Below are 16,480 nucleotides of genomic sequence, written 5' to 3'. Positions count from 1 at the left end.
CTCAGCTGCAGAATGTTTTGGCATTGTCAAAGGTGCTATGTAAATGCAAGTTATTTCTTTTGCATCCTTACAAATTGCTGGCTGTATGCTTTCCTTGCTAACCTAGTGCAGTAATTCTCTCCACCAGATGACTGGATGAGTCTTGAGTAAAAGACCCCTTGCCAACAAACAGTGGAACAAAATAAATTAGTAGAGGGTGTGGAATTAGTTCTTACAGGTAAGATAACGGAGCCAAGCCATTTTGGAAGCAGTTTGGTTGAATCAATGGGTTCAATGATCTTTTCACATCCTTGACTTTGTCATACATTGTGTTTCTGGTGCAAGTGTGCACCAATAACAGCTAGATGAGCAGACAATTCACCCAACACACTATGTTACATTCAAAATACTCCGAAATATAGACAGTTGACCTGGCACCCTGAGAATGCCATTGCACTGAATGTGTTCTCTGTAACAATCATTTTTCGTTGGTAGCTGTTGGCATTGGTAAAATTTTAAGTCCCTTCCAGTCTTCCCAAAGTTATCTCTCTGCTGAACGTAAGCACGTGTGCAGACTTGTTGGTGGTCAGCAAAGGTGGTGGGGGTATCTGAAGGTTGTCAATTGACTGAGGGTGGAGGAAGGGTTCCGATGGATATCCAAATGATACTCATTGCTGAACTGCTGCAAAACACCAGTCCCCAGAATGGGAAAGGCTGCTTCTGCTGAGGATCGCCACATGTATGTTCACAGGTAGGGGAAATACCTGAGCTAGTGAGCGGTGGGTAGGGAGATAGGGACATGAGGGATGGGCAGTGAAAGTTGGGCAGGGAGAAGATGGGGGGGGGTGAGGGGATGGGGGGGTGAGGGGATGGGGCAGAGGAGAGGGGCCAGTGAGGGAATGGGGGATGTGAGGGGACAGAGAGTGAGGGGAGGGGGCGTGAATGGACAGTGAGTGAGGGGAGGGGGTGTGAAGGGAGGGGAGAGGGAAGGAGAGTAAGGAAATGGGGAGTGAGGGGAGGGGGGGTTGACAGGACAGGGAGTGATTGGACGGACAGTATGGGGAGTGCGGGGACGGAGTGTGACAGGACAGGGAGTGAGGGGACAGGGAGTGGCAGGAGGGGGAGTGAGGGGACGGGGAGGTGGGAGCAAGTCTCACAACTGAACTCTCAACCAAATGCTGTGCCAGGAACGTAACAGCGGAGAAATGAAAGGTCAGTCGCTACCAAAGAAACTGGACTCCGTGACAGAGGACGCGAGCACATTTCAACATTTAAAATTAGGAAGCTTATTAACGATCACTATTTTCTGCACTAATCCCATTGACACTGGATGAGCAGCAACAGCTGAGCAGAAGAAGGGTTTCCAGGCACTGCCTTTATCAGTGAGGAGGAAAATGGCGACAAAACACATTTGAGCCAAAGCTTTTTCACGACAGGGCAACACAGACTACGATATCCTCTTGTACGTTCGCTCCACCACCTCTCGATAAAAGCAGTGGCCCCTTTATTGACTAGTCCTACTTGTGAGGAACGATGGAGCAGGGGTCATGCAGAACACAGCAGAGGAAGCAGGGTGAATGAGCAGCAGCACGTACCAGTCTAGGGTTAATGTCCTCAAGGATCACTTATTGTTATTCTGAAAGATAATATCAAATAAAGATGGCAGACAGGCAAGGTCAAAGGTTACAGATCATGAAGACAAAAGCACACGTGAAGAGCTCTCCCCTGCTGTGGGCAATTCTCCATCGCACAGACAAGCTCAAACCAAGGCCCTCACAAACAAAAGGTACAGGTGCCTAGAGAGGACAGACATTCATTGCCTGGACCAGTGGTATTCATTAGCCTTCTATCAGGCACCACACTCCTTGGGTAAGGGGAGAAATGTTTCCAATAACTTGCCAGAGAGTGCAACAGTCTGAGGCCGTGACTTGCAGACACTCAGCTGCCAATTTCCAGCCCTGGACATTTGCTGGTTGAAGGCCAAGCCCTTCAATCAGAAAATGGGAATGGAGGAAGCTCAGGACTGGAAGTTCTATCACGGGTCCTCTAGAAGCCTGTTCTCTCCAGAGACAGGCTGCTCATCCTTCTGGTGGTATTCCCACTCAGAGAGTAGGGGACAGGGATGTATGGCCCTGATGAACAGTTCCAACAGCATCTCCCCACCAGGAGCCCAGGGAGACCCAGATCAAGGGAGAAGGGCTGCAAGACTCCCGTCTACCCCACCAGGTTGTGTCACGAATCTCACTGGTCTAGACATTGCTTGCCTTTTTGCTAGTTTTAGTGATGTGTGTCAATGCTTCTTTATATGGCGATGCACATTATGTAGCAAGGCAATTTGCAGAACCTGGATGTTTGTCCCCTGTAGGAACCCGTACTGGTCCTAGAGCAGTTCAGTCCGGGTCAGCTAGAACCCCTGCCGGTCCCTGTGAAGACAAAAGTTAGGTCATTACCAACACCGGCCATCTGATAGCTTGCGCTCTTTCTCCACCAATTTCTCCCTCCCCCATTTCTCTTGAAGGCCATAATTCCACAAGAAGATCGATCTGCAGATGTCTGCTGCCTTCTGCTCCCTTGGTCAAGGTACTATTATTGCTGCAGGAGACTGACAGCAAGTTCTGGTCTGGAACACACTGAGGTGGAGGCAGGTTCAGCAGCAACTCTCAAAGGGGCAGAAATAAAAGTCAAAGGGGAGTAAAGTACAGGAGTGTGGGAGAGAGTGTGGGATTAACAGATAGCATCACCAAAGACCAAGGTGCCAATGGCCTCTTCCATGTTCCCAGTTTCCTTGTGCTGGTCAGCTGCTTAAGTGGAGGAGTTATGGAGTCATACAGCACAAAACAGGACCTTTGGCCCAACTCGTCCATGCTGACCAAGGTGACCACCCAAGGTAGTGCCGTTTGCCCATGTTTGACCTATATCCCTCTGAACCTTTCCCAGCCATGTACTTCTGCAAATGTCTTTGTTATTGTGCCAGCCTACTGTCTCTGGCAGCTCATTCCATATACACACCACCCTCTGCATGAAGGAGCTGCCCCTCAAGTCCTTTTTAAATCTTTCCCCTCTCACCTTTAAACCTATGCCCTCTAGTTTCTGGCTCCCTTTCCCTAGGAAAAAGGCTGTGTGCATTCACCCTATCCATGCCCCGCATGGTTTTACACACCTCTATAAGGTCACCCCTCAGTTTCCTACGTTCCAAGGAATAAAGTCTTAGCCTGCCCAACCTCTCCCTATAACTCAGGCCCTCAAGTCCTGGCAACATTGTTGTAAACCTTCTTTGCACTCTTTCCAGCTTAATGATGTCTTTCCTCTAACAGAATGACCAAAACTGTAAAGAATACTCCAGGTGTGGCCTCATCAATGTCTAGTACTGGAGGAGTTACCACTGTCAGGTTTAATCTTCACCAGATGACATCACATTTGCCCCTCTATTAGAACAGACCACAAGGGTACAAGCAGGCATGGGAACCGTGAGTTCCTCAGTAATACTATGCCCTAGAGCAGCATGCCTATCTCTAGCCCTTTCCCAAGACAGGTAATCAGCATTGCGCATGGATTGAACCTGGGACCTTTGAGTCTATACACCACAACTACACACTGGATAAACCAACTGAGTCATTCAGCCAGCTGACTATAGCCACTGTTCCCTTCAAACAAGTGCATGAACTCATACGTTAATCAATGCATCGTGTCCAAGTGCAAGGGCCAGCCTGTCTGAGTCTAAAACCGAAAGCTGGGTTAAATCCAGAGTTTAACTTACGATCTCCTGTGCTGTGACTCACACTGAGCAACTGCACATGACGGCACTGACCAACTTATTTCCTCGTTCTGCCCCTCTTTTAACAGCACCAGCTGAACCCAATGCTTCACTGGATTGCACTGGCTCAGGCCATTCAGTCCTCCAGCCTGTTTCCATCATTCAATTAGATCAGGCTGATTAATCTATCATCATTATCATCACCATCAACACCTATCATCAAAGATCCCCACCATCCGGGCCATGCCATCTTCTTGCAGTCTTCTCTATTATCAGGCAGGAAGTACAGAAACCTGAAGTCCCACACCACCAGGTTCAATAACAGTTACTTCCCTTCAACCATTCGGTTCTTGAACCAACCTGCACAACCCGAATCACTACCTCAGTACAGCAACACTGTGACCACTTTGCACTACAACAGACATTTTTTTTGTTCTAATTGTGTTCTTCTTTCTTGTAAAAATTGTGTATAATTTATGTTTACTTTATGTTTTTCTTGTGAATGCTGCTTTTCTGATGCTACGTGCCTGTGATGCTGCTGCAAGTAAGTTTTTCATTGCACCTGTGCATACATGTACTTATGCATATGACAATAAACTCGACTTTGACTTTGACTAGTATTTCAACTCCATTTATCCACCTTGTCTCCTTTTCCCTTGACACCTCTAAATTGGCAGAGATCTAGCAATCTCTGTTGTGACATTTTAATTGATACCCTCCCCCCCACCACCATCTCAGGCCATGAGCACTTCCAGGTCACACCCATTCACTGTCCCAGAACTATGTCTTGATGTGCATGGAGCTCCCTGCACTGCACGGAGCTCCCTGCACTGCACAGTGGGACAGTTTCTCCATTTCATAAACTACCAATCCTCAGATCTCCCTTAGATCTCACCAGTGGGTACTTTAGGACCCAAGGGTGTTGAAAAGTGACATCTGCACTGTGTCCACTCCACACGTCCTACTCTTACAGGTATTATAGGTGACCCAGAGTGCAGCCGGCTTCTTCAACTCAGATTAAACCAAGGTCCTAAGAGATGACAGGTAAGCAAGCTGACTCACAGCACCAGCCAATTCCCCAGCTGACTGCAGCTCTGTATTCCACTGAAGTCTCTGCCATCACAGAGCACGGGTTAGATTTTAGTGTAGGAGAAGGAAGGGAAACACTAAACATTTCTACAGACTGACTCTGTGGAATTGGCCACTGGGTGGCAGTGTAACAGTGGCTTAGCAGGACTCAGCTTTAAATCCCTGAATAATCGAAAGCAAAACTCAGTATTTCGCACAGCTGCAACAGGCATGCAACTGAGACACATTAACAGTGAGTCCTGATTTATGTGTCAAACCCAATGAACACTAGGATTGTTCAGGCAGTTAACTGTTAAGTGGTCATTTGTAATTGCAAACTGAATTTTCACATTAAGATGTGTCCCAGCCACAAAGGGTTAGAATATCTGACTAATACTGCATTTAATCACTGACCTAGGTGAGGCTTGATCCCATTTCGTAAGATCCTTTGAACATTTCTCATACACAGAGAATGGAAGAAAAGGCTTGAATTCTGCAAGTACAACCTCCTTCCCATTCTTGTTCCATCAAAAACATTGGACTCTGTCAAAGCTTCAATGCTTCACTGGCTGTTGCATCAGGACAGGCCATTCAGCCCTCCAGCTTGTTTCCATCATTCAATTAGATCATGCTGATTAGTATCTCAATACCAGAATCGACCTGGGCTCCCTTCCCTTTGACACCTCTACCTGGTGAAGGTCTACCTATGTTACATTTTTAATTGACACAACCCCAGTCCCAGCCCATCTAGCCTTTATTCTTGACAGGGGTTGGTGGGTTGATTTTTACCAGCCCTCTTGTGTCAGTGTTCCTCCTTCTAAACTTCATCTGCCAGTCTCAGAAACATTCAGGTATCAGCTCTGAAGAAGTTCTTCCCTCTCTTGGCCAACCCCTGCTCTCCTGCAATATAGGGGTGTTTAAAACCAAGTTCACCATCACTGTGCAGGTTTGGTCTCCTTGCCTGAGGAAGGATATACTGTCTATCAGAGGCTGCACCTAAGGTTTATTAGAGACATTCCTGGGAAGTGAAGCTCTTCCAATCAGGAGAACAGAGAGGGCTTATATTCTTTGGAATTTAGGGAAATAGGAAGTTACCTCATGGAAACAGGAAATATTAGCGGGCTTGACAGAGAAGGAATTGAAAGGCTGAAGAGTCCAGAGCTCAGGGTCATGGTCTTGCTGAACTAGATAGGACCCCATGGTATTAAGGAAAGGTACTAGCATGGATAGAAGATTGGCTGACTGGCAGAAGGCAAAGAGTGGGAATAAAGGGGGCCTTTTCTAGTTGGCTGCCTGTGACCCGTGGTGTTCCTCAGGGGTCGGTGTTGGGTCCGCTACTTTTCACGTTATATGTTAATGATCTGGATGACGGAATTGATGGCTTTGTGGCCAAGTTGGTGGACGATACAAAGATCGGTGGAGGGGCAGGTAGTGTTGAGGAGGCAGGGAGTCTGCAGGAGGACTTGGAGAGGTTGAGAGAATGGGAAATGAAGTGGCAGATGGAATATAGTGTGGGGAAGTGTACGGTCATGCACTTTGGTAGAAGGAATAAAGGCGTAGACTATTTTCTAAACGGGGAGCAAATTCATAAATCGGAGGTGCAAAGAGACTTGGGAGTCCTAGTGCAGGATTCCCTAAAGGTTAACTTGCAGGTTGAGTCGGCAGTAAGGAAGGCAAATGCAATGTTAGCATTCATTTCGAGAGGACTAGAATATAAAAGCAAGGATGTAATGCTGAGGCTTTACAAGGTGTTGGCCAGACCACATTTGGAGCATTGTGAGTAGCTTAGGGCCCCATATCTAAGGAAGGATGTGCTGGCATTGGAGACGGTCCAGAGGAGGTTTACGAGAATGATCCCAGGTATGAAAGGCTTAATGTATGAGGAGTGTTTGATGGCTTTGGGCTTGTACTCATTGGAGTTCAGAAGGATGAGGGGGGGTCTCATTGAAACCTACTGAACATTGAAAGGCCTGGACAGAGTGGATGTGGAGAGGATGTTTCCAGTAGTGGGAGTCTAGGACCAGAGGGCACAGCCTCAGAATAGAAGGACATCCCTTTAGAATAGAGATGAGGATGTATTTCTTTAGCCAGAGGGCGGTGAATCTGTGGAATCCATTGCCACAGACGGCTGTGGAGGCCAAGTCATTGGGTATATTTAAAGTGGAGGTTGATAGGTTCTTGATTAGTAAGGGCATCAAAGGTTACGGGGAGAAGGCAGGAGAATGGAGTTGAGAGGGAAAAATAAATCAGCCATGATCGAATGGCAGAGCAGACTTGATGGGCCAAATGGCCTAATTCTGCTCCAATGTCTTATGGTCTCAATATAAGTGGCAGACTATTTTAAGATTGAGATATGGGGAAACACCCTCATATGGTAATAAATCTTTAGAGATCTCTTCCAAGCAGGCTGTGCTATTGCATGAACCTAGGTCGATGGGTTTTTGGGCAGAAGGAGAGTCAGGGGATTCGGGGACCTGGATAAGGCCAGGATGGGAATGCTGGGTGATGCAGGGCAAGTGGGGAAAAGGAAGGAGGCATGCAGTGATCTTATCTGAAAGGTAGAATAGACTAATGTGGCGAAATAGCTGCCAATAACTATTTCTCATCACCTAAATACCTGATTATGTAAACACAAGAGATGGCGGAATCTGAAGCAAAGAAAAATTGAACTGCTGAGGGATGTCAGCAGGTCATACAGCATCTGTGGGGGGAATGGACAGTCGATGTAGCGTCTTGACCCAAAACGTTGACTGTCCATTTCCCTCTACAGATGCTGCCTGACCCGCTGAGTTCCTCCAGCGTTTGTTTTTTGCACCATCTGATTATCTTCATCTTCCCAACACTCCTACAACCCTTGGTGGTGTCCAGGCCTGTTCCCATCTCCATCTGGGTTTCTCACATTTACAAGAAAGTCATGTGTGTGTGTGTGTGCGTGCGTGCGTGCGTGCGTGTGTGTCTGTCTGTCTGTCTGTCTGTGTGGTGTGCGTGCGTCTGTCTCCGTGTGGTGTGTGTGTGCACGCGTGTTTGTGTGTGTGTGTGTGTGTGTGTGTGTGTGTGTGTGATGCATCGTTAAATATCCTTTTCTACCTTTGGAATGTGCAGTGGGTTCATTACACCAGAGTATGGATGGCACATTTAGCAAGTTAGTGCTCCAACCCATATACATGTGACTTAAGCAACAGTTTAAATATACCTGGTGTCACACCATTCATTTGTGTTGCCTCTACTGGCACCCAGGTGTATGTGAGAATCCTTCCTTCATCCCCCTGCTCCAAGGGAACGTCGGCCACTACTGACGTTCTCACTGCTACTTTTGGCATTGTCGCTCTGGCAACATATCTCCATAAATGGACTGTTCATAGGCAAGAGAACGCAGGATTCAGCAGAGCATACGGCAAGGGGCAGTGAAGAGGTAACATGGGCTAAAGGTGTAGGTGACCATCACTATACAGGGACGCAAGGGTTTAATTCCCAATAATTACACAGGAGTAAAAATGGGCATCACAAGGGAACAGTCATGTATGTGATCACCAGCCTGGGATACAGTGGAAACTTCTCCCCTCTTCCTCCTCCGAAGGAGTTAGAATTAAATAGTACTTACAGCGTACAGCACAGATATTCAACCCAGCTGTTGACTGATGATGGTTTTGCTCTCGAACCCAGGTTCCCTTCCTCATGCAGCCCCAACATTTGATACTCCCTCATGTATTTATCTCACTTCCTCTTAAACATGTCAACACAACCCACCTCAACCATTCCACATGATGGAAACCTCTTCCTTCTGACAACCCTCTGAATAAAGTGATTTTGCTTGAATTCCTGACTGGCTTCAACAGCAACAGTATTACAGCTGTGGCCATCTGAGTCTGGAGATGGGATATCGGGCAACAAAGTTGTGGTGGGAATTTCTCTGGCCCTCCCCTCCCCACCAAGGAACACCCTCCACCAACCACCAACCACCAAACTCCAGACAAACTTCTTTCCCATCAGTCCACGAGATGCAGCAAAGACTAGAATTTTTTTTGACCGCAGAGCAAAGGAATAAATTCCAGGAACCAGTCATTATTTTCTGCATCATCACTGATGTAAATTAACACCTGCTTTAGTCCTTTTGGTTTAGTACAGTAGACACGAGCTCTGTTCTAATATAACAACAGGCACTAGAAATGGGACCTTCCTTCCCTTACAAGTTATTGGTTAGTTAAATGGGTGACATTCTCTCTTTAAACTCTTCAGCAAAATCAGAAATCTTGGGATGAAAACTGCATTATGTTCCTTTGCACCCATTTCTTATCCGCCTTTACTTTTTATAAACACAATATAATTAATACTGGGATCAAATGGAATGTACAAAAGGGAGCTGAATGATTTATATATAGGACGTTAGTCACAGGAATCCAGTGAAATGTGGATGGTTTTTATAAAGGATAGTGGGAATTGGTTACTGGCTGGAATTGCATCCAAGAATTTTAAAAGACTCCTTAGACCAAGTGAATGAAATCTCAGGGGGTTTATGATCAAACCGAGGGTAACTGAGGTGAGTGGGAGTCCAGAGAGCCCTCCATCTCGGCCCTGCTGCTGCTCCCTTTCTGTGTCAGCTGCTGAATAAGAGCAGCATCATTAGTTCTTTAAAAAGAGCGCGGGCTCGTTGGCTAAATTGCACTGACGAGGGAGAAATCCTCCATTGCTGGGATTGTACTACAACATCCATCACCATTTGGGGTACAATATTGCCCAATATGGATGCTACTACTTCCAGAGGTGGACGATGATGTTCAGTTCAGGATCATGAAGGTTTTCCATGAAAGGTGGTGGTCTTTGGAGATATTGGTGCTCATCCATTTGAGTGTAGCCCCTCACACCTTTTTTCTTTGATTCCCCCAATGCCATGAATCCACTATCCCACCCACACATCTCTCGCTAACACCCCCACTGTCCCGGCACACTGAGACCCCTCTGTGCTCTGTCCCCCTCCCCTCAAATGTTCCTTCAGCTACTGAGGCTCCAGGCTTTGAAATTACCTCCTTAAAACTTGTTGTCTCTCCCTTCTCACAGAGACACTCTTAAATCCTTCCTTTATGACCAAGAGTTTCATCAGCTGCCCTAGTATCTCTTTATGTTATCCTTATGAAGCACCATGAGATGATTTTACTATAGTTAAATTCTTGTTGCCAGCCTCCCCTCTTTGATCCATCTTAGTCCATACAGTAAAATTCCAGTAATCTGGCATGCTTGAAATTTGTGCTGTCAGGCTAGCAAATTTTCTGGATGTTATTCTTATTAATTCTCCAACACACTGTTAACTTACATCTTTTTAAGCTGTTACACAGTGGAATAAAAAATTTTCCAGTGAACCCCATAGTATAAGGGGATGCAGGAACTAATTCCTGGTAAGTTTCAAGGGAGGTTGGGAAACAGAAGCAGGCGAGCTGCAAGGGACTGTGGAAAGCAGAGCACTGAGGAGCTTAAATGGTACTTGGGAACTGGGGTCCCGGTGTGTGAGTGTGGGAAGTGGGGTCCCGGTGTGTGAGGGAGTGTGGGAAGTGGGGTCTCGGTGTGTGAGGGAGTGTGGGAAGTGGGGTCCCGGTGTGTGAGTGTGGGAAGTGGGGTCCCGGTGTGTGAGGGAGTGTGGGAACTGGGGTCCGGGTGTGTGAATGTGGGAACTGGGGTCCTGCTGTGTGAGGGTGTTGGGAAGTGGGGTCCCGGTGTGTGAGGGAGTTGGGAAGTGGGGTCCTGGTGTGTGAGGGAGTGTGGGAACTAGGATCCCGATGTGTGAGGGAGTGTGGGAAGTGGAGTCCCGGTGTGTGAGGGAGTGTGGGAACTGGGGTCCCAGTGTGTGAGGGAGTGTGGGAACTGGGATCCCGGTGTGTGAGGGAGTGTGGGAAGTGGGGTCCCGGTGTGTGAGGGAGTGTGGGAACTGGGGTCCCGGTGTGTGAGTGCGGGAACTGGGGTCCCGGTGTGTGAGTGCAGGAACTAGGGTCCCGGTATGTGAGTGTGGGAAGTGGGGTCCCGGTGTGTGAGGGAGTGTGGGAAGTGGGGTCCCGGTGTGTGAGTGTGGGAACTAAGGTCCCGGTGTGTGAGTGTGGGAAGTGGGGTCCCGGTGTGTGAGGGAGTGTGGGAACTGGGGTCCGGGTGTGTGAATGTGGGAACTGGGGTCCTGCTGTGTGAGGGTGTTGGGAAGTGGGGTCCCGGTGTGTGAGGGAGTTGGGAAGTGGGGTCCTGGTGTGTGAGGGAGTGTGGGAACTAGGATCCCGATGTGTGAGGGAGTGTGGGAAGTGGAGTCCCGGTGTTTGAGGGAGTTGGGAAGTGGGACCCGGAGTGTGAGGGAGTGTGGGAAGTGGGGTCCCGGTTGTGAGGGAGTTGTGAAGTAGGGTCCCGGTGTGTGAGGGAGTTTGGGAACTGGTGTCCCAGTGTGTGAGGGAGTTGGGAAGTGGGGTCCCGGTGTGTGAGGGAATGTGGGAACTGGGGTCCCAGTGTGTGAGGGAGTGTGGGAACTGGGGTCCCAGTGTGTGAGGGAGTGTGGGAACTGGGATCCCGATGTGTGAGGGAGTGTGGGAAGTGGAGACCCGGTGTATGAGGGAGTGTGGGAAGTGGGGTCCCGGTGTATGAGGGAGTGTGGGAAGTGGGGTCCCAGAGTGTGAGGGAGTTGGGAATTGGGATCCTGGTTGTGAGGGAGTTTGGGAACTGGTGTCCCAATGTGTGAGGGAGTGTGGAAACTGGGGTCCCGGTGTGTGAGGGAGTGTGGAAACTGGGGTCCCGGTGTGTGAGGGAGTGTGGAAACTGGGGTCCCGGTGTGTGAGGGAGTGTGGAACCTGGGGTCCCGGTGTGTGAGGGAGTGTGGGAAGTGGGACCCGGAGTGTGAGGGAGTTGGGAAGTGGCGTCCTGGTGTGTGAGGGAGTGTGGGAACTGGTATCCCGATGTGTGAGGGAGTGTGAGAAGTGGGGGCCCGGTGTGTGAGGGAGTGTGGGAAGTGGGGTCCCGGTGTGTGAGGGAGTGTGGGAAGTGGGCTCCTGGTTGTGAGGGAGTTGTGAAGTAGTGTCCCGGTGTGTGAGGGAGTTGGGAAGTGGGATCCCGGTTGTGAGGGAGTTTGGGAACTGGTGTCCTGGTGTGTGAAGGAGTTGGGATGTGGGGTCGCTGTATGTGAGGGAGTGTGGGAACTGGAGTCCTGGTGTGTGAGGGAGTGTGGAAAGTGGGGTCCTAATGTGTGAGGGAGTTGGGAAGTGGGATCCCGGTTGTGAGGGAGTTTGGGAACTGGTGTCCCGGTGTGTGAAGGAGTTGGGACATGGGGTCCCTGTGTGTGAGGGAGTGTGGGAACTGGAATCCCGGTGTGTGAGGGAGTGTGGGAAGTGGGGTCCTGGTGTGTGAGGGAGTGTGGAAAGTGGGGTCCCGTTTGTGAGGGAGTTGTGAAGTGGGGTCCCGGTGTGTGAGGGAGTGTGGGAAGTGGGGTCCCGGTGTGTGAGGGAGTGTGGGAAGTGGGGACCTGGTGTGTGAGGGAGTGTGGGAACTGGGTTCCAGTGTGTGAGGGAGTTTGGGAACTGGGGTCCCGGTGTGTGAGGTGTGTGGGAAGTGGGGTCCCGGTGTGTGAGGGAGTGTGGGAAGTGGGGTCCAGGAGTGTCGAAGGGAGTGTGGGAACCAGGAATCAGCACTATATGAGCATAAGCTGAACTATCGGGATTTCCAAACAGCCGGAAAGCAGACTGTCGGAGTTCACTGTACTCACTGACAGTTTGAAGAATGAGGTTGATTTTATTGGAACATTTATAATTCCATGTCAGCTTGGTTAGGTATTTGTCAAGATGATGATTCCCCCAGTGGGGGTATCTGTATCTCGTGGTTATTGTTTCTATTTCAGATGCAGATGAGGAGGGGTTTCTTGTCCCAGAGGGCCAATGGATGTTTGGAATTCTCTACCGGAGAAAGCTGTGGAGGTTAAGTCATTGAATATATTCATGGTCGAGATGGACAAAGTTCTGGACTGGAAGGTAATGAGGAACAGGCTGGAATCTGGCTGAGGACAAGATCAGAGCGGTCCACCATGTCTAGGACAGCAGGCTCGATAATCATGATTTTAAATGAATTGCAATTTTATAAATACAAATTAAACAGTTTTCAAAAAAAATTATGTAGGGCTTTATCAGTGAGATGTTAAAAGAATAATCACGGTTTTAAGCTGCTGCACCCATCAGTTATACCTGGTCTCCAGGGAAAGCTATGAAGGGGAAAAACAAGAGTTCAACCATGGATCAGGAATGTGAGGCTGTTGGTCTCAAGCTGGTCAATGGCCTCACTGTTTCCTTGCGGTTTCATGGTGAATGGGGCCATACAGGCCAGACTGCTGCTTCCTCCTTCAACAGACCCAGCAGTAAGCACACCCACTGTACCAGAGGCACCCTTTAGCTCTGCCCTGGGTCGATTTAAAAAATCGACCACTTCAATGCATTCAAATACCGTATAAAATTTGAGCAGTTTGCAGGAAAAGCTATTATAAGGAGCCAGTTGGGGATATGTGTAAGGAGAGAGAGAGAGCAAAAGAAAAATGGTGCAAGAGAGGGTGGAAAAGGAGAGGGAGTGAACTAGGCAGAGGCAAATAGACAGAGAGAGGCACACAGTTGGATTGGTGTACAGCTAGACAGAAAAAGACATACACACACACACACACACACACACACACACACAGAAACACACACACACACACAGAAACACACACACACACAGAAACACACACAGAGGTAGACAGCTGAACAGGAAATGACAGAGGGAGGAGAAATACAAGTAGAAATACAGATAACCAAGCAGGGAAATTGAAATAGAGGGACAAACAAGACAGGCAAAAGGAGCAAAATAGCAAAAAATACCAATACAGAATGAAATGTTCAGACACAGCTACATGGGAAGGGAGAAAGTGAGAGAAATACACAGGTAGGTTCAGTGAACAGAAAAATAAACCGGAAAGCGGGAAAGGAGCACAAAGTTTGCAAAGCAAGATAGGTTGCAGGAAGAGAGATGGAGCAAGTGAGTAAGAGAGGGGGAAAACACAGGAGACAAAAGACAGCTGGACAAGAAAAGGGAAAGAGCTGGAGAGTTAAACTGCAGGCAAATCTCACCAATGGCAATGAGATGAATGATCAGCTGATCAGTTTTGTTTCTAAATGAAGAGGAACTGTCTTTCTGCTTTGCTGGAAGCCAGCAATGGGCCAAATGGCCCCTTGTGCAATAATAAATAAGTCTATTAACCTCTTTTTGACTCAACTTCCATAGCCCGCTTGGAATGAGAATTGCACAGATTTGCAACCTTCTGAGCATAATTTGCCTAACCAAGATTTTATAGCCAACTGAACTAAATTTTCACGTTTTTAATAAAATCCTGTTATATTATGATCACTGTTCCCTGAAGATACCTTAATTTCAAGATTGTCAATGAATCCTTTCTCACTACAAAATATTAGATCTAAATTCATGTGTTCCTTCACTGGTTTCTCAACACATTTATCTGGAAAACCATCCCTAAAACAGTCCATATCCTCCACACTGTTACTGTTAAGTTGGTTTGCCCTGCCTCTCATGATTATTGTATTCCCTGGATGCATGCACCTCTAATTTCCTGATATATACTCTTCCCTACATTACCTGTACTGTTTAGGGGTCCACAGATAACTGCCACCTATTTCTTAGCCCTGTCCAATCCAATCCTACCTCTTGCTTTTCTAAGATCCTTCCTCTCCCTTTATCCTGTCCTTTAAAATGAGGATTGCCCCAATTCCTTTTTTCCATATTGCTTACCTCTTCTAAAAGTTAAGTATCCTGGAATATTTAGACCCCCACCTTGATTGCTTTGCAACCACATCCCTGTAATGCCCATTAGATTTTACTCACTTATTTCTACTTGTGTCATTTATTTACCCATCCTATTTTGAATTTAGACAAAGAGTCTATGGTTTCATCTTCTTACTGTTTTTCCCTGCTCTGATTCAACTGGAGATACACTCTTACTTATCCCTGCTGAGAGAGGATTTATCATTGTCCATTTTGCTCCCCTGCACTGTTGCTTTATTCCGTCCTCCTTACCTTCTGGGCACTGAGTCCATTCTGCAACCTCAATAATGTGAGAATATCACTTGATTTACAGGGAATGGAGTCAGTAAAGCGCACCAATCAAATGGGTAGATCGGGGGAGGTGCTTGACAGCTCAAGGTGAGTCTGAACTACTGAAGATCAAAGAACTACCCGAATTGGACTATTACCATTGGGTAGAAGTGAAATGGGAGATCACACGGAGAGCTGGTGTGAGTAGTTGTATGAGAATTGTGCTGGTTGTAACCCCTAACCGCTGCTGTCTTGTCCCACCAAAATGGGTAGACTGCCACTTCAATCAATACACAGGGGCATCGCCAGGTCAAGGCATTGGCACAGTCACCTAATCTCCACTTCATTCTCTGGGCAAGGAATCAAAGAAATCTTACCTGGGGACCCCGGGTGGAGCTCGGTTAGGCCTTGAGGGGACCTGAGGTGGAGCCCCAAATGGATCAGGAGAAGCCCCAGGCCGAGAGGGAATTGGCGGGGCACTCCCAGGGGGTCCTTGAGGAGGTGGTCCGGCAGGCGGTGGTGGGCCTGGGGCAGGGCCTCGGGACAGAGGCCTGACGGGGGGAACGGCAGGAGCTCTTCTCTGTGGCGTTGGGCTTGAGGTCGGAGATCTAGGGGGAAGAAACAGATGGAAATCATTGATGGTGCATTATCACAGAGAGCGAGATGGTTACTGCACAGAAAGAGCACATCATGGCTGTATTATCCCTTTGCACCAATCAGGTCAGAGGAGGGTAGGACTCGGGTTTACCTACCTTCGCCCAGATGGTATGTCCCTGACTCCCAGCCAGGAGTCATCTACAGGTGGTGGGAGAGGAGTGCTGATGGTGCTGGTGTTGATGTCACCAATGATACTTAAGGCTTCTTTCAGGGCATGATACATCCGTAACATCTCCTCACGACGCTGCGCCTGCTCTGGAGACTCTTCCATCAGGACATTCTGGTCTGCACAGGAGTAGAGCTGGGCAAGGAGCTCAGAGTGAATGAAGTCTTTTGTCTGTGAGGAAAAAGCAAAGACCAAGGACTTCAGTTAGTCCTCAGCAGAGTTTTAATCCCTTTATAAATGACAGCTAAACCACCCGACTGTAGAGCGAATGGCTGGGATCCTGGACACAATTAAGATTGGGTGCAAACCCAAGCACCAGCTTAGGCCCAGGGCCAGGTGATGGTCCTGGCGAAGGCTAAGTCACAGGGCCAGGGTCAAACCTAATTCCAGGCTCGGACCCCAAGCTGAGGTCCAAACCCAAGTCCAGTCCGAGCACCAAACCCAGACGTGCTCACACCAAGGTGAAGGTTATGGCCCAAATCTAGGCCCAGGATCAGGATCAGGCCCAAACCCTCCTTTGAGCTTCCCAACCTGATTAGCCTCTAAGCTTGTCCAAAACACTAGCTCCTGTGTTTCGTCCAATGATCTTCCCATAATGTGGACAACCAGCAGAGAGAAGCTTGTCAGCATTGGCACAGAATAGCAGGTCCTCAGAACTTCAGAAACTTGGTTCTTCCATAATGGAAAAGAGGAACCAGAGACCTCACTTCCGAAGGCGTGACCCTGATCCTAGTGAGATGTTGCAGTAAGGCCTCTGATTGGAATGATCAGAG

At 48.2% G+C, this 16,480-nt stretch overlaps 1 protein-coding gene across 1 annotated transcript in view; it reads right to left on the bottom strand.

The window, feature by feature from the left end:
* Positions 1-16,480, bottom strand: part of LOC127582318 (dynamin-1-like) — a 175,168-nt gene that overhangs the window by 7,974 nt on the left and 150,714 nt on the right. The window contains 3 exon segments of the mRNA XM_052037495.1: positions 1,575-1,615; positions 15,262-15,492; positions 15,637-15,878. Coding sequence (XP_051893455.1) covers positions 1,594-1,615; positions 15,262-15,492; positions 15,637-15,878 — 495 coding nt within the window. The 3' untranslated portion in view covers positions 1,575-1,593.

The sequence above is a fragment of the Pristis pectinata genome, chromosome 23, assembly GCF_009764475.1.
Source record: "Pristis pectinata isolate sPriPec2 chromosome 23, sPriPec2.1.pri, whole genome shotgun sequence".
NCBI classification, from domain to species: Eukaryota; Metazoa; Chordata; class Chondrichthyes; order Rhinopristiformes; family Pristidae; genus Pristis; species Pristis pectinata.
This window is presented reverse-complemented; position numbering and strand designations above follow the sequence as displayed.